Genomic DNA, 17,870 nt, shown 5'->3' on the forward strand with positions numbered 1-17,870 from the left:
CCCTTCAAAACTTATGACAAAACTCGCACGCACCTAGCAGAAGTAGAAAAATACATGTTTAAACCGCCTCAAATCATATCAAATGTCCATGCAACAACTATCATTTTCGGTTGTTATGAACGTTTATCCATATACTAATCAATATTTTCAAATTTGTTCTTTAGCAGATTCAAAATTTAAGCTAAACATTATAATAAACTACGTATATTTAAGGATCAATTCATATAAACCACAAAAATTCAGAAGTAAAACAGGTAAATATCTTTAAAGCAGCATTATTTGATACGTTGACATGCAAAAAAAAATCAACGACCCAAAAAATATTGTATTAAGTTGTTATAGCAAAAAAGATAATTTGATCTAGTGACTAGTATACAAAGAATGATACAATCACAGATTTGAGCCCTCATATCTTCGTCTGCACAGCAATTGTCTGGCTGCACAATTGTCATCTGTTGGGGGCTTGAATACCTCAGAAACAAGGCTACCATATCAAAAACCAAACCCCGAATAGAATCAAATAAAAAGTTACTCCCTCCGGTCCTATATATAAGAAACAATTTACTTTTTTGATTCATTAAATAGTTGATGTATTTGGTCTATTTCTAAGCTAGGTACATCAATTATTGAATGAATCTAAAAAGTTAACTTTTTCTTATAAATAGGACCGGAGGTAGTATCATTTAATAATACAACCTCTTTATCTATGTAATGGAGTTGACCAGTGAAATATTCATGTGCATGAGCTGAGTTTGGCTCGTCTTTCTTCATAAGATGCTGGATTCAATTTAACAAACAATAAGAAGTCGGTCAGTAAAATAATACTCCCTCCGTTTCAAAATGAGTGTCACTTTAGCAAAAAAAAAATTGTTTCAAAATGAATGTCAATTTCAGTTTCCAATACAACTTTAATTTTTTCCTTCCAACTTTACCCTCAATAAATACTCCACTTTTCTCTCACATAATTTTCGATACAACTTTAAGTTAGTCTTTTTCTTATAAAGTAATGGAAGTATAGTAAAAGTGTTATGTCTAATGATTATTTCATTCAATTTCTTAATTTGTGTGTCAAAACCTTAAACGACACACATTGTGAAACAGAGGGAGTAGGAGATACGAAGACCAAGAAGCATCATTTAGTTTGGAAATAATTTGGTGTGAAGCTTTGAAGAAAACAAAGCATTCACATTCCATTTATAACATGCATTATAGTACTTGTAAACAGGTTTTAAAATATTTCAGGTGCCAGAACTTACGCTCAGTTGGTCGTGACATGAGAGGGATATAGGAGCCTTTCTTCTTGGATCCTTGAATTGGTGGCTTGGATTCTTGAATTGGTGGCAAGCTTTGATCTGGGCAAGGAACTGTTATCAGTACAATAGATCACTATAAACTAAACTAAGCAAATGTGGTTGGAAATTTATTCAGGTACACATGTTTGCAGCACCATGTAATAGAGGCACACAATTAAGAATAGCTTCGTGAAAGATTGCAGTTTGAAGCTGGAAAATTTTGCATTCATTAACCAAGTGTGCATGCAGCGCTTTTCCCGAATCTAGATACACAATCACATAAACAAATTCAAGTTATCGAACTTCGCTACATAGAAAACCGCAATAGGCAAGGAAAGAAAACCAGTCACCATATTTGAAGTCTTACAAACCAGAATTACCTGATGAACATATAAACTTGAGATCTTCAAATTCACAGGACTGAAGAACCAAAGGAGCCTCTGAAGCCATAACGTACTGAGGTTTTCTGGGGATCCTGTTGGTGTCCAGTAACATGTCAATCACCTAAAAATTTAAGCGTAAAACTTATTAACTCAACCTTCAGAATAACAATCAAGATATATAGAGATGGATTGACCTAGAATTATTCTTTTTTTGGACAAGAATTGACCGAGGATTTAATCTTAAAGCATGATGCTAATATGAAATAGAAAATAAAAGATAAATAAGAAACTGTGCGACACCCTCACAGGCAAGAAGGCAGTACAATCCTTTAACATTTAAAAAAGTCTGCCCCTTTGAAAGTGTGGGATTTGCCAAAACACAGAAAGAAAGAAAGAAAAATGAATGCAAGTTGGAAATATTTTCAACAGAAAAGGACTCTTCCTATGGTAAGTGTGGGATTCACTAAAACACAGAAATAGAAATGAATGCAAGTTGGAAATACTTTCAACAGAAAAGGACTCGTTATGGTTCTGTGCAAATGTTGAAGTGGTTGACAACAAAACTTCAATTCCGACGATTCAAGATGATAAAAAGTCATTATATTCTACAACAGTAACAGTAATTAGCATATTGCAGCAAACAGGGAACACAGCCATTCAGTGAGGGTTACCTCTAATAGGCCCCACAAAACATCTATTATTTAGCTTAAATAATCTTAACATCAGTTTCTTTCTTCAATAAAATTGGCTTTGGGAAATAAACTTGCCAAGCATGTCATACATTGCATCAAGCCTTCACAGTTCAGAGGACTCTTGCCATGAAAGAATGAATTTACGAGGAATCACAACAAATAAACAAATATTTTAAATGATTGTATGAGGGTGTTGGGCACTCACATCTGGAGATTCAAGACCTTTGCCAATCGAGAAGAGAACAGCAACCATGCAGCGAACCTGATGCCATAGAAAAGCACGACCTCTGATTTTAATCACCCAAAGCTGATTATCCTCATACCTGCAGGAAAATGGAAAGCTTGTTCAGATTTCAAACCCAAAAGCTAGAGAATAGCAAATTGATTTTTTTTTTTTTGTCAGGCAAATTCAATTATGGAAATTTTGTAACAAACAACTCTAAATTCTGAAATGAAACTAGTGAGAGTTTCCCTCTTTAGAATGCAAAGGGGGAAAATGATAGTTACATAGAAGGTTGATATAAGCTACTGCAGTCTAATTTCAACTGTTGGATTCCAACAGTTGAAACATATGAAGTACAGATCATGAGTATATTCATCCTAACCTATTGAGAATTATTTTTCATTAAAAATTAATAACCTCGTCTTTTTTTAGCTGTTTTGTGGAAAGAAATTTTGTGTATGTTTTCCCCCTTTAAACTGTCATTCATTCATTTGATTTGTCTCTCTTCCATGCAATTTTTTTTTTTTGTTTCTGTTTAGTTTATTCTGGTGGGCCCAGAAGGAATGGAAAAGATCATCCAAATATTCCATGCAGCAAAAAATGATCACCAGTTATTAGCTATAAACAAAGGAACCTGGGCTCCAGCCAACAGCATTTGGTTCCTTCGCAAATCGCACCCCATGAGGATGAAGTAAAATCAGAAATCAGACAAGCATTGTAAAACACGTAATTATCAAGTATCATGTCAATGGCTCATACAGAAGCACATGCAAACACAAAGTGGGGGGAAATTTTCAATCAATCTTTACAGCAGAAAGTATATGTTACATAGAAGGTTGATATAAGCTACTGCAGTTTAATTTCAACTGTTGGATTCCAACATAATTTTCCCATCAACCATGCACTAAGCGAAACACATGTATAAAGGTAAAAAATTGTCTACCAATCTTAACCTCACATCTGTGGCATAAATCTCAAACATTGTGATACGCCGCATGTAGGTGTGCACATTTGCTGCATCCATTTTACAGAAGTTTCTAAAGTCATGTTCTCCTACTAGTTTTGTTCCAGCATTCTCCATAGCCTAATGAGACATCAACCAATGAGAAGTGATTACAATCCATGTGCCTCTCAAATCTTTCACGCGATTGAAAATAGAGAAGAAAGACAAAACAAGGTTCAAGAACTTATATAAATGGTAATTGAATATGGTTTTCGTACCAAGATATTCAAATTTTCTTTCCAAAAGAAATATCTATACTCCCTGCCTGAACAGCTGAACCTGTATTAGTAAAGCAAATGAGAAACATGATAACAAAATAGAATAGTTTAAGCTGTCAATATTCATTTCATTAATTACAAAAATTAATTCAATTATTACAAGATTTTTGCAATGTGAAGGGTAGTGTCAGTAAGGACAATAGTTCTGCTTAAATCACAAGCTGGAAAAGTATGGTTTAGCTTACCATATCAAAGCTGTTGTAACAATTGAAATTATTACTGCCTACTAATATTATTAATTCTAGTCTATAACATTCTTCTCTGTGTCATAAATGCACGTGCCCATGAAAGAAAAAACTAGAATTTGCTGAGCTTCCTATGTATTCATCTGAACCTTTCAACATCAACTTAAGTTTTGAAAATATTACCCGCTCAACAAGCTTGAAAGTTCAAACCTTACATGAATATATGAGTTACAATCTGTTGACACTAGATACTAAAATTGGCACACTCACACCTTCAATGACTTTTTTGTAGAATATGAATTTAATCAATCACCTATTGAATTGACAGTACTTATTCTGTAGTTAGAGAATTTCATTAAAAAAAAAAAACTATTTTATACTTCATCTCCTCACTTTATGTTAGTGCTTGAAATACAAGTAAATACTTACCATTAAAATATATTTCTATGAACGTCTAAATTAATTTAGTATAAAATCATCATCAAGATAATGTAATATGATTGAATAGTTGAATTAGTTAATTTTTCACTCGACAAATAATTATTGAAAAGGTGATTATTCCAATTTTGACACTTGGTGTCAACTGACCCTCTCTCTTTCTCTACACACATATATACACAAACATACACAGATACATAATCTTTCTCTAATATGATGGTTACCAATCAGTAGAAGGACCTTCAGTTTATACTTGTTTAGTTGTTTATACATTCAACATCAATTGCAATACCACAAACAAAATTTGGCTACTCTAATTGTAAGAATACATGTAATATTGTGATCCCTCTTGCAAAACCATATCAGTTAGCATATATAGGTATTTATGTATTTGAGCATATATATTCTGGATAGGTTATTTCAAATTTATCAGGGGAAAAAGCTTAGATCTAGTGTTGCCCATTATTGTCACTCTTCTCTATATAAATTAATAAACATATTAGAAACTGAAAGTCAAGTTTTAAAGAATGTATACAAACCTTGCATGGAAATCAACAGGAACAGGACACCAGCCAAGAATTCGAATGTCACTTGGAAGTTCTCGATTTATCACCCTCACATAATCAAGTTCCCCTTCTACGCAAAAAAAAAAAAATGTAGGAATTAAGAAAAGGAAGAAATAAAATATGTGTGATTTTCGACGCGGATTTAAATGATATATTAAGGACATGGTGAACAATCACAAGGTTGGCTTTTATGTTTATAAAACTGCCAAAAAAGCAATTACAAATTTGCATTTACATTTATAAATTTCTAAAACTATGCTGCCGTCCTTTTAGCTTCATCAATATACAACTCAATGGGCATGAATCAGAGCAATCAATACCCTATATAACCTGCTTAGGCCCCAAGCTATGGAATTAAATCTACCTAGCAAGTAATCCTTTTCATATCTGCATGGGGTAGTTGATATCTTTACTGTAATATTACGCAACTGAATATTTTGATGTGCCTCATACAAAAACAGCAACCAAACCTTATCCCACTAAGTGGGGTTAGCTACATGGAACAAACGCCGCCATAATGTTCTATCATCTATCATATCCCTTTCCAACTAATTAATTTGTAGATCCTTCTTAATAGTTTCTCACTTTCTCTTATAGTTTTGATGTACCTTATAAATGAAGGAAAATTAACTAACCCATAAAGGATGAACATTTATCACTACGAAACCATTTTTACAACCTCAAAACATAAACTTTTAAGTATATCTCAAGCATGATGTTTTTAGAGTAATACAAATATGACTTGGATTATGTAAATTTTGGGGAGAAAAGTAAGAAACGGATTATTTAATAATTATATCACATTCACCGGCACATGTCTAATTCACAACCATAACTCATTTCATTGATTTAATGGAACACAATCTGTGATGAATAAGAATAAGTATGCAAGCATGGAAATCAATGTCATCCAGGATATTGCCAAACAATAAAAATCAAACAAGACTAAGTCGATACACACAATGAAAATCAGAAGCAACAAATAAAAAGATTTAATTTCATTTTTTATTTTCATTCAAAAAGATTGTTATGCTAACCAAGTTGCTCTTCAGAAACAAATTCTCCAGAACTTCCATTATTTACTCCAGATATTTTGAGCTTTGATCTTAGAAAAAGAGCTATCACCTGCTTCAAAATGTTTTCATCATAAGAACCAATTAAATAACAAACTATATGATGCTCTGCAAATCAACAGTAAAAGTGCTGATATATAACCTAACTGCTTCATACAATTAAATAACTTTTCAAAAGTTTGCCAACTAACAGATTCCAAACGATATAAATTATTATGGATTGCATGCTAAATTATCATTGTCTTTCAGGTTTCATTGATTTTTTTAGATGAAAGACTACAAGGATAGCCTCCCGTCTCTGATGCTCATAGTTTTTCAACCGTAAATCAAACATGTTAAATTGAGGAACTCTGCAGAAGTTCCTCATCTTGCCTTACCATTTGCCAGGTGTCTTCAGCAGTGCAATAATTGTTAATGGGAGTATCTTAACACTATAATGGTAAGGCTACAATTTTCCATATCAGTCATTGCTAACAGATAAGATAAGAAACTATTATATTTCTTCTCCCCCTTTTGTATCAACTTACTTGACCAACAGAGGATACCCCTTTGTCTGTTCTACCACATCGTGAATATTGTGACTCCTTCTTATCACCAACCAATAGCCTTGTTGTCTCAAGAGCTTTAAAAAGTTCAGACTGCGAGAAAAATTATACATGATAAATAAAACTGAGGCATCCACATGAAATGTTTGCAATAACTTTTTTCACAGCTGACAACCAGACTACTTCATCAGGCAAAGACAATCATTTTTCTATGATTATGGAAAATTATATGTTTAGCGGTACTCATGACCAATATATGCAAATTTTGAGAATTAATGGCTTGTGCAACTTTGGAAAAAAGCAAACCTCAACAGATGGTTCCATTTGTGCTTCTGAAGAAAAACCATAGAACCTGTATTTAGAAGGTAGTCAGAAGACGTTAATTATCAAAAAGAATTTTAATATAGAGATGATTCAATAAATACCAAAAGAATAAAGAAACAAACAGGAAAAGGATAGGAAGGTTAAAAAAACACAAGAAACTTCTAATTCAATTAAAAAAAATGAAATTATTATGGGAATTTCAGATTAAGAAGGATCCATCAATGTAATCTCTAAAGCAAGCTCTGAACTTATATGAATACTTGTTAAAACATAACTTAAGATTGATAGATCATAATATGATCATCCTAATATGATCTCGAAATATCGCAATTGTATCATATTTTGTGGGTATCAAACAAGATAATTTAAATGAAATATCCAATTTAGTACAGATAACACCTCAGTTGATATCAGTAAGACATAACGCAAAGCCTTTTTTACCACTAGGTGAGGAAATACATAGTTTGTGGTGAGAAACTTAAACTCAAAATCAGGATAACTCAGTCTATGAGGCAATTTGTTAAGACGGAAAACAAAGCAAGATAAAATAGTGATAGTACCTTTTACCAAAATACATAACTTTTAAAGCTACATATCTTTTGCTATGATGACTCAAATATCTTGTTTTATAGCCTGTATCACAATGTAAAACCTAATTTAAATATGCCAATTTTGTTCTGATAAAACTGATATATCTCACGAGATTAAAAATAAAATCTATTCCCTCCTCTTTTGAAATTCACTATAAGGTACAAAATGGGAGGTCCATGTACACAGAACAGAAGGCAATAAAAAACAAAAAGCACAAATGTAGTGAAAAAACATAAACAAGGTAATTATACAAATCAATAAATCACTGAAATAAAGAAAACCATCAAACACAACACGGAATTTCCACTGAAGAGCAGAGATCGAAGCTTAATTCTTATATTATTTTCAGAAAGAAAGTTGTCATGGCAATGCCATCATGCATTCAAAACAAAAAACAGTGTTTTCTCGTAACATCTACATCACAGGTGTCACTAATAGTCTTCTAAAGAAAATATTGAGAAAAATAAACCTGGCTTTTTCTTTGTCGTCTCTTCTGATTTCCCGTTGGATATTTTCGGTTCTGTCACCTCCGCTGTTTTATCATCGGGAGCATATACTTTTTTACCAACCTGCATCACAAATTTACATATATTTATTGTGTGAAAAATGAAGACAAATTCACAAAACCCTTTTTCAACACTTCCCTTTACTTTTTTCTTTGATTAAGTCAATCCTGACTGAATATTATCACTATGCTCCATGGCCAAGAAAATAAAACAAACATAGCACGAAAAAAACAAAAGAAATATGAAACAATCGAGTAGCTAACCTCGGAGCACTGGCAATGAGCAAGTCGAGATAAAAGATTTGCATTCTCAGCTTCTAATTCCTGGCGGTATGAATCACAAAAATTAAATTGCAAACATAAAAAATAAAATAAAAAATAAAAAAACTAAGAATAATGCATAATCCTTGATGCCTACATTGCTATGCTATCAATTTATCATATAGTATAAAATGAGTGCAATATGTCGACTGAATATGAAGGTTTTGAATGAGAAAATTGGCTGAAAGAAAGTACAGTACCTTGACCCTGGCTTGCAAGGTGGTGATGTAATCAACATCGCTCAGCTGCGTCGCCATGCTCCTCGTAGTTTGCTGCGGCATTCGTTACTGATTTGTAGTAATTCAAATTCAAAAACAAACAGCCATTCATTTCATTTGCGTTTCTTGTTAGGATTACAATTTAGGACCAAAAACCCTAATCCCCGTCAATATACTCTGTTTTCTTCGACAAGAGTTTTCATAGTTATTTTTTTATTCCAACTAAAAGCGACTAAATCAAAGATTTCGTTGTTAAACTATCATTTTTTCTCTGTGAGAAATGATATTTGTACCAATATTTTTTGACAATTTTGGACTACTCCTAGTATTGTGTTTTTACTCTTAGAGTGATATAAACATTCTTTTTCGAAGAGTCTTTAAAAAGTCACTTTATTATTGAATGAAACTCACGTGGATCTTATACTTTGAAGATCGATCCCACATAAAATGGTGAGACTACCACGAGTGTTAAAAGATAATGTTAGAAAAATAATGTTTTCAGCATTACCTTTTTTGTAATTTAAGGAGTAAATTGAAGCGAGAGTGATAGTTTAATGACTAAATTGATCGTTTGGTCAAATAAAAACTGGAAAAAAAAAATATAAAATCAGGTGTTTTTTAGGTGAAAGTGCGTATTGGTTAAAAAAAAAAGATGATTCTTAGTATCCACGTGTAATTGCGCATAATAATTCATCCCCCATATGGTTGAAAATTGTGGAATTTAAGTGCAACCTCTAAGCATGGTCTCCTCTGGGATTTTAGTTTACGCGCATTTTGATGTCTTCGATTGATTAGTTGGGAAACATTGTCTCTAAAGTCCCTTCATCTTTCGGTTGGGAAACATCGTCTCTAAGATCCCTCAGTCTTGCGGTTTACGTCATGACTCTTCGTTATAGACTTTTTATATTCGCAATAAAACTTGTTTTGAAGGAACTTTTGTTTTGAAGCGGTGAATATTGTCCAAAAAAGCTTGAAATAGCATTGAAGTTCTCGTCCTAGTGAGCTTAGCTCAATTGGAATGGACATTGTATTATATATGTATGGGTCGGAGTTCGAACTCCAGACTTCCACTTATTCATCTCTAAAATGTAAATTTCTAGCCACTAAACTACTTGGCAAAATAAAACATTGAAGATCACAAAGATCTTATGAACACTTATGTTGTTATGGAGCCTACTGCTTCGATCTATTCCCTCTATGCTTGGAGTTTTTCTCAATCATCTTGCTTCATTGAATATTGATTCATCTGGATCGGTTGATAGCAAATGGGGTGTAGGAATTGTTGTCACACTCCTAAGGTTTTGTTTTAGTAATTGCTACTTGGAACTTTGATGCGCTTCTTGATGCTAATGTTGTTGAAACTCTTTGATTTTGTTAGGAATTCAATTTTTTTCATGATGAGTTTTTGGGATACTTTAGTGGAGGGTGATTCCCTAAAAGTGATTGTTGAAACTTACGGTCTAACTCATCCTTACAAAACCAGCTTGTAAGGTGAAGTTTGTCTCCTCTTTATAAACTATTTAACGCAAAGCAAATCATAAACAAGACCATCTCTATTCTTCTTCAACTCCAATGTAACTCTTGATGTCATTCAATTCCTTTTGTTTTTTTTTTCTTTCTTTTATGGTACAAATTTCAATTTCTTGTTTTTCCCACCAAAAACCTACCTCAGTGATGTAATAATAAGACAGAATTTAATTTTTGAAAGCGTTCATATATTAGTATTACTTTATTTTTTTTCTTAATCACTAAGTTGAACAAAACAATTTTCTCAAAAAAAAAAAAAATTGACCAAAACAATATTAACGAAGTTAGAGATTGTTGTTAAATAAATTTGTATATTTTCATGAAGAAAAAAAATTCCTTGATAATTAGATTATTTTATTCACTGTGAACGGGTTGTATTTTGATGTCTTTGTTTTTATTTCTCTTAAAAATTAATTATCTCTCATCTAAATAATTTATTTTAAGGGTTTTGTTAGAAGCCACTCATGAAGGTGTCTTTTAGCAATCCACACCTCAAGGTGTGATTTTCACTTTTTAGTTATAATTTTGTTAAAAGACACCTTCATAAAAATTAATTGGTGTCTTTTAACAAATGCTCATAGAATAACTTGCTAAAAGACACCTTCATAAAAACCAAAGGAACCCAAAACCCTTATTTTAATCATTCGTCTATCATTATGTCTCTCTTAAATGAACTAAAGACACAAAAAACCAAAGGAACCCAAGTATTTTCCTTGGTGAACACTCCCCTACCTTCTATGAAGAGTCTTGGGTCACTCATTTATGTGCTAGAACAATATGATAAAAAATAAAAAGTGCACCAATGCACAAAGTTTAGCATTTATATCCATGCAAATACATACCGCCAGCCAATATTTTCATGAAATTGTTGATGTTTAACAATGTTTTGTCAAAGAGAAAAAACAATGTTTAGTCCCAATTTTAAAGTGGATTGAACCTTCTAAATTCGACTATTATGTATACTCTATATTATTATTGTGAACTTAAAAGTATACATTATTGTTTCCTAACAATTGGGATATTGCACTTGGAGTGGCTTTCTAGTTTTTCTTGTGTGCAAATTAAAAACATTGCTATCCGTTACAATACATATACTCGGTTTTTTCTCTTCAGAAAAACCAAACTTTTTATTAATGGTTGAACCCATAAACAACCAGGCACAATGTGTAGATATCAGTACAGCAATATGTACCCTATCACAGTTTAGTACATCAACACCAAAATATACCACTACCTCTTATTCAAATACACAAATTACTAAATATGCAATAATTGATTCCTATAATAAAATTACTTCCAGCTTATTCACACTGCTGAACAATGAGCATAAGATACTTTGGTAGAAAGAGACCAGTTCAAATCATCATCCACAAGAAAGACACCAGTTCAAACCATCATCCACAAAACAAGCATCAACCTGCTTTGCATATACTTTTCTCCACCATAATCACAACATAAATACGTCCTGCACAACAACTACCAACCACTAAACAGCCCCCAAAGCCACTAGCCTCTATTAATTCCTCAACACCATCTTCAATGAACCAAAACCAAACTAATTCCTGTGGTATGGTCAGTGGTCTGCATCGATATCATCCTGCTTCCTTAATCTGGCAGATTTCAATTTACTGCATAGCGAAGTCCAGAACCAAATGGTATAATCTTTCCAACCACGCAAAAAACTTGGTATTGCCCGGTTTATTAATATCCTGTTAATCAGTTTATGCACATGCAGCATGTGGAAGATTACAGACAGTAACAATGAAACGTGCAACACATTCCTCATCTGATCAATCAAATCTTTATCTTTTGATTCTAAATTCAAATAGCTTTACTACACCAAGGCAAGCCTCTAGATTCAAGCACCATTGTGAGATGGTGTAATTGAGATTGTTTGCTTTAATTTTCAACCAACTCCAAGCTACAATTCTTACCTCATCCACTAAGATTTCCACCCTCACTTGACTGTTGTGAAAGGCTTTCCCATTTCTCACTTCAGTGTCGCTATATACTCAGCCTTTAGTCTGCAATCGATTATCTTAAAGAACTTAACTAAGCATTTATTCACAAGCTAGTCTAAAAAGAAATAAGCTGGAAAAGCTTATAAACATTTGATATTATGGGAGTATGGGACAAATCAAAATAAACTCAAAAAAAATCTTAATATTTTCTTAATTAAAAAAACAACTCGAGTTGTTCTCCCTTAATGCCCACACGTGTTGGGCTTCTTCTGAACAAGCTAGCATGCTTGTGACTCTTTTGATTGTTTCATTGAAAAATAAACATGCCCATGATTCTGTATTGCATCTAGTTCTACTCTTAATTAATCCCTAATCCCATAACTCAGTAATCTGTGATTTCTCGATTTACAACATCTTGAATCCACTATATAAATAAATTCAGAATAGCACAATAAACCTTTTGTTGCAATATCATTTAAAAATTAAAACTGTTTTTGTCAATTTCAATTTGACAGCGATACACCATATATGTAAGAACATTCTATCACTCAACATACGTCCTATGATCTCTATCTGTTAATGTGAGCAGTCATTATCTACAACTTAGTACTTACAGGTCCCAAGAAATTTTCTAGAACTTTAAAACACGTACCAACCATAGTTAACAACAAAAACCAAACAGCAATACTCGTAGGTAAACAAGTCCTTGGTCATGTGCCTCATGAATCATGGATGAATTAGAGACCAAGCCTTTTCAGAAAACGTCTGGTCCTGTGCCTCATGCGGGAGAAAACAACAACTACACAAGCAACTATCAAAGGAGGGTAATCCACACCGGAAACATTCAATTTCTGAACCCATTCTGCAGTACTAATACCAATATCGCCATAAACTAACATTAGCATAATAGCTATCAATGCCACCCCAACCAAGATCCTGTACACCGGTTTAAGTAACGACTCCTGAAGCAAATCAAAATCATATTCAGGGTTTGTTTGGATTGGCTTATTTGAACATATCCGCTAGAATTAACACACTTTTTTTAAAGAATCCAAAGAAAAATATTTATGAACCAACTAAACTCGCACAAAGGCATGCTACAGATAGCCAAAGAAAGACAAGATATAAAGTATACATTACATTTTGAAAGATAACTTACAACAACACAAAAACAAAACTACCTTCAAATAACAAACAATGCCAGCCACCACAAACTAGAACAAAAAACAAAGTCCAATCGTTAAACAAAGTCTACTGGCATAAGCACTTATGAGATTATTTGAGGGAACTTATCAAACCAACTTATGACACGTGCACAAGTTGTTTTGAGCTATGAAGCAAGGACACGAACATGGACACCGCACATTGACACAGCACTGACATGACACCAATAATGATTTGAGAAAATAACATAATTCAATGTAATCACGTGTGACGGTGTTGGTGTGAGACACGTCTTCAAATTGAAGTGTCAGTGCTACAAAGGCTTTGAGCTTATTTCATAAGTTATCTTAGATTGCTTACAAAAGTGTTATAGCTCATACAAAATAATTTAACTTGATTTTATCTTATATTCTTATGCAAAAGAAATAGCTTATTCATATGAGCTTGTACGATGAATGATTATGCTATAAGCTACAAATTAACCTCATTACATTACAATTAAGTTAACGCACCACTACCACATTTTATTTCACGTCATTTTTCTTAATTAATCATAATTAGACAAAAATGTACACGTGTGTTAATTAAAGAATTGAAATTGAAGAAACAGCACTACCTTGGGTTCACCGTCGATGTATAGAACGGCGGCGTTCCGGTAAGACAAGACGGAATATCCGGTTTTAGGGTTGAATCGAATGGGGACGGCGCGGCCAGAACGAGGGTTGAAAGCGAAAATGGATTTGAGGGAGTATTTGTGGAGGATCTCACGAACCTCTAACCGATTCTGTTCGCATCCACCAAGCTCTGATTCGAACACTGCAATGGGTCCTTCGCCTTGCCTGAATAGATGTATCTCCACCTTCTTCGCCGATTCTGATTGCTTCCTTTCGCTTTCTCGTTCTCCCAGTAACGCTTCCTTTTTTTCCTCCATTTCTTTACTCTGCTTGGTGTTTCCGTTATTCAATTTTTTTATCTTGTATCTCTCGTCACAAAAAATTATGTATATTTGTACTTTATTTTTTAAATAATTGTATATTGGTATTATTATCTGGATTTTTACTTTGTGGCGGAAATGGATTAAAGAATGTGTTGGTACGGCGTCCGCTTCAGTTCTAGGTAATGGCAGCCCCACGTCGGAGTTTAGTTTGAAGAGAGGGTTACAACAAAGGGATCCGTTATCTCCTTTCTTGTTTCTTATTAGAGCGGAAGGCCTTAATGTGATGATGCAAGCTTTAGTTGATTCTAATTTATTCACTGGTTATAAAATTGGAACGCAGCGAGGATTATATATTTCTCATTTACAGTTTATTGATGATTCTTTGTTGTTGGGGGAGAAGAGTTGGGCTAATGTTCGCGCCCTACGGGCGGTGTTGTTGCTTTTTGAAAGTGCATCGGGTCTTAAGGTGAATTTTCATAAAAGTGTGTTGACCGGTGTTAATATAGGTGTGTCCTGGTTAGCAGAGGCGGCATCGTCCTTGCATTGTAAAGTGGGAAAAGTCCCTTTTGTGTATCTGGGTTTGTTGGTTGGTGGAGATGTTAGGCGGTTGTGCTTTTGGGATCCTGTTGTGTCTCGCATTGCAAATAGATTGTCCAGGTGGAAGAGTAGGTTCCTTTCTTTTGGTGGTCGTCTGATTCTCATAATGTTTGTCTTGTCTTCACTGCCTGTATATGCCCTTTCCTTCTTCAGAGCTCCCGCATGTATAATCTCTTCTATTTAATCTTTATTTAATAATTATTTTTTTGGGGGGAGTGAGGACCATCGCAAAATTTCATGGGTAAATTGGAACTTGGTTTGTACTCGTAAGGAGGAGGGTGGTTTGGGGGTGAGGAAGATGATATAATTTAATTTAGCACTGTTGGGTAAGTGGTGTTGGAGGATGTTAGTTGATAGAGATGGTTTGTGGTATTGGACGTTACCCGGTACGATCAAGAGGGTGGTATGTTGAGGGATTGGGGGCGCAGGTGTTTCCATAGGTGGCGTGAGGTTATGCGTATTCGTGATGGAGGGAGTGGTGTCGGTGGGGGGGTGGTTTAGAGAGAATATTTCTAAGAAGATGGGGGATGGTATGAATACTTTGTTTTGGACTGATTCTTGGGTAGGTGGAGTCCCATTGGCGATTCGGTTTAGACGCCTATATGATTAAGTGTTAATAAAAATTGTCTAGTGGGGGAAATGTTTGCATTCGGGGTGGAGGAGGGTGGGGAGGCTTGGCAGTGGCGTAGGCGGTTGTGGGATTGGGAGGAGGAGCTAGTTCGGGAGTATCAGCTATTGTTGATGGATCGATGTTGTTTTAAATGTTTCGATTGCTGACTGATGGATTTGACACCTTGATAATATTGGTGGCTATTCTGTCTGTAGTGTTTATTTTATGCTTACTGCAGATGACAGTCAGGTTGTATAGGCAGGCTCGAAACTCATTTGGCACAGACAGGTGCCGACAAAGGTGTCTATAATGGCGTCACCGTAACAGGTTGCCTACCAAATCAAATTTACTGGCTCGCAAGATCATTTCTCTTGAGGCTCAAAGGTGTGTGACTAGGTGCGGTGAAGTGGAAACGGTGCAACATTTGCTTGTTTCTTGCGCTGTTTTAGTAAGTTGTGGTCTCTTGTCCGTCAGTGGATAGGGATCTACGGGGTTGATCCGCTTGACGTTAACTAGCATTTTATCCAGTTTATTTTTTTGTCAGGTGGATCGACAAAAAGAAGATCTTTTATGCAACTTGTATGGTTGTTATGTGTTTGGGTTATATGGTGAGAACGTAACAGCAGGTTATTCCAAAATAAAATGTCTAATATGCACCGGCTAGTTGATAAAATTAAAATTCATTCATATTGGTGGATGAAGGCTGCTAATGTTGCTCATGTCTTAGGAGTTCATAATTGGCTTGCAGGGCCGCTGGATTGTTTGGGCGCTAGTTAGCTTTGTTGTTTCAGTGTTTTGTTTGTAAAACTGTGGTTGCATTTTGTTGGCACACCTTGTGCTCACAATGTTAACTTGTTATTGTTGGTATATATAATTCATTTCTGCTTCTTCAAAAAAAAACTTTTATATATTTTCTCTCATAGTTTAACCATGAAACTTGTTAATGGCTGAAGACAAAGAGATAAAATCCTCATATAAATATAACTTCTTAAAACATAAAATGAATCCTTATATAAGTGATGATAATTAAGTACCATTTTTTCTTTTTCTGACGGTGGTTCTTAACATGACCAAGTCCTATTAGATAAAAGAGAAATAACAATTGGTAAGCGTTTGTGGATTGAATTGGTTTGGTTTTAGGAGGAAAAATCATCTGATCCAATCTATTTGGTTTTCTTATTTGTTCATCCAATCAGTTTGGTTTTAAAATCAAATCCGATCCAAAAGTTTTCGGTTTGGATTGAATTGGTTTTCGGTTTTCACAGTTGTTTATTTTTTATTTTCTTTTAAGAAAATATATTATTTTATGACATTTAATAAAAAATAAGATTAGGAAAAGATGAATAAGTAGAAAATAAAAGCAACATAGAGCAAATAAAATAGTAAATTAAAGAAAATAGTTCGTAAATTAATAATATTTCTTAAAAGAATGAAAAAAAATCAGCACAATTTTTTTTTTTGAACAAGCCAAAATGAGATATATATCAACAACAAAAAGTCTTGCTCCCTAACACAAGGAGTGCTTAAAGAGGCAAAACAAAGTTACAACAATACAACAACTTGTCTGAAACAAAGATTTAAACATGAGAACGATTAAAGAGAAAGTTTAGATAATAGTTATAAAATTGTAAATTAATGAAACATGTATAAAAAATTCATATAATAATATATATACAAGTATAAATATTTCGGTTTAGATTGGATTGGATTGATTTATACTAAGGGAACCGAAAACCAATCCAATCCATTTAAAATTGCGGTTCTTTTTTTGGTTTTCAGTTTTTGGTTTGGTTTGATTTTTGATTTTTCGGTTAGTTACTATGGTTTGTATTGGATTGGATTGGACATGAACACTCCTAATTGATACTACACTCAAAACAACACTCATTTACTGAGTTTTTTTTTACTAGATATCCTCTGCGTGTAACTACAAATATTAAACCTTTGAGTCGAGTAAAACTTTAATAAACGACAAAACTTTTTCTTAATAGATTTAACAATGGTGCATTTTAAAGATTGAATTCAAACTCGGACCTTTGTTAAATTGCCTTGAGTTGAAATACATTAACAAAACATTCATTTTAAGTAATTATATAGTGGCATACATCCGTCCAATTTATGATTTTTATAATAAATTATAGATAGTATATCTGACTATTCTCATTTTAAAATAAAAAACAAAAAATGACTTTTTAGGTACATCAAATAATTAATGTATCGGTCACATTTATGGATTAGATGCATTAATTATTAGATGTATCTATCCGGGGGTATATAAGAAAAATTAAATTTAAAAAATTGATCAGTAATAAACAACTATTTCACGATGCAATGTCACCTTTTAATAATTTGATTTCGAGAAAAACAATGTGAAAATCCAACTTTTTTGATCGGTTGGAGGAACAAATTCATTCAAAAAACGAACCAAACTAACACT

General features: G+C 33.6%; 2 protein-coding genes across 4 annotated transcripts; both read right to left on the reverse strand.

Annotated features, from left to right (window-relative positions):
- Positions 1-259: 259 nt before the first annotated feature.
- On the reverse strand, positions 260-8,896 carry LOC25485024 (tRNA pseudouridine(38/39) synthase). 3 transcript variants are annotated; one of them, XR_003013123.2, is made up of 16 exons: positions 8,620-8,896; positions 8,363-8,422; positions 8,063-8,162; positions 7,563-7,635; positions 6,985-7,030; positions 6,661-6,771; positions 6,098-6,185; positions 5,034-5,130; positions 3,812-3,872; positions 3,544-3,674; positions 2,573-2,690; positions 1,673-1,796; positions 1,448-1,555; positions 1,257-1,352; positions 680-777; positions 260-531 (listed from the first exon to the last, which is right to left on the reverse strand). XR_003013123.2 is itself a non-coding variant. In XM_039829895.1 (16 exons), exons 1-15 carry the CDS (start codon positions 8,698-8,700, stop codon positions 734-736), a joined length of 1,338 nt encoding a protein of 445 aa, XP_039685829.1. In that variant the 5' UTR covers positions 8,701-8,896; the 3' UTR covers positions 260-462; positions 696-733. The 3 variants fall into 3 exon arrangements, 2 of the variants coding, with proteins under 2 accessions (XP_039685829.1, XP_024641661.1); XM_039829895.1 differs by having other exon boundaries at positions 260-462; positions 696-777; XM_024785893.2 differs by having other exon boundaries at positions 260-777.
- Positions 8,897-12,562: 3,666 nt separating this feature from the next.
- On the reverse strand, positions 12,563-14,273 carry LOC25485025 (uncharacterized). The gene is made up of 2 exons (XM_013614124.3): positions 13,906-14,273; positions 12,563-13,087 (listed from the first exon to the last, which is right to left on the reverse strand). The coding sequence occupies exons 1-2, from the start codon at positions 14,218-14,220 to the stop codon at positions 12,863-12,865; spliced, it is 540 nt and encodes a 179-aa protein (XP_013469578.1). The 5' UTR covers positions 14,221-14,273; the 3' UTR covers positions 12,563-12,862.
- Positions 14,274-17,870: the final 3,597 nt, after the last annotated feature.

This window comes from Medicago truncatula, chromosome 1 (assembly GCF_003473485.1).
Source record: "Medicago truncatula cultivar Jemalong A17 chromosome 1, MtrunA17r5.0-ANR, whole genome shotgun sequence".
Taxonomy (NCBI): Eukaryota; Viridiplantae; Streptophyta; class Magnoliopsida; order Fabales; family Fabaceae; genus Medicago; species Medicago truncatula.

Coding starts and splice junctions, on each gene's coding strand:
- LOC25485024 (XM_039829895.1), bottom strand. CDS start 8,700: ATGCCGCAGCAAACTACGAGGAGCATGGCGACGCAGCTGAGCGATGTT. Junction 8,163..8,362: donor CTCATTGCCAGTGCTCCGAG/GTTAGCTACTCG, acceptor TTTGTGATGCAG/GTTGGTAAAAAAGTATATGC. Junction 7,636..8,062: donor GACGACAAAGAAAAAGCCAG/GTTTATTTTTCT, acceptor ATTGTGATACAG/GCTATAAAACAAGATATTTG.
- LOC25485025 (XM_013614124.3), bottom strand. CDS start 14,220: ATGGAGGAAAAAAAGGAAGCGTTACTGGGAGAACGAGAAAGCGAAAGG. Junction 13,088..13,905: donor ACATCGACGGTGAACCCAAG/GTAGTGCTGTTT, acceptor GATTTGCTTCAG/GAGTCGTTACTTAAACCGGT.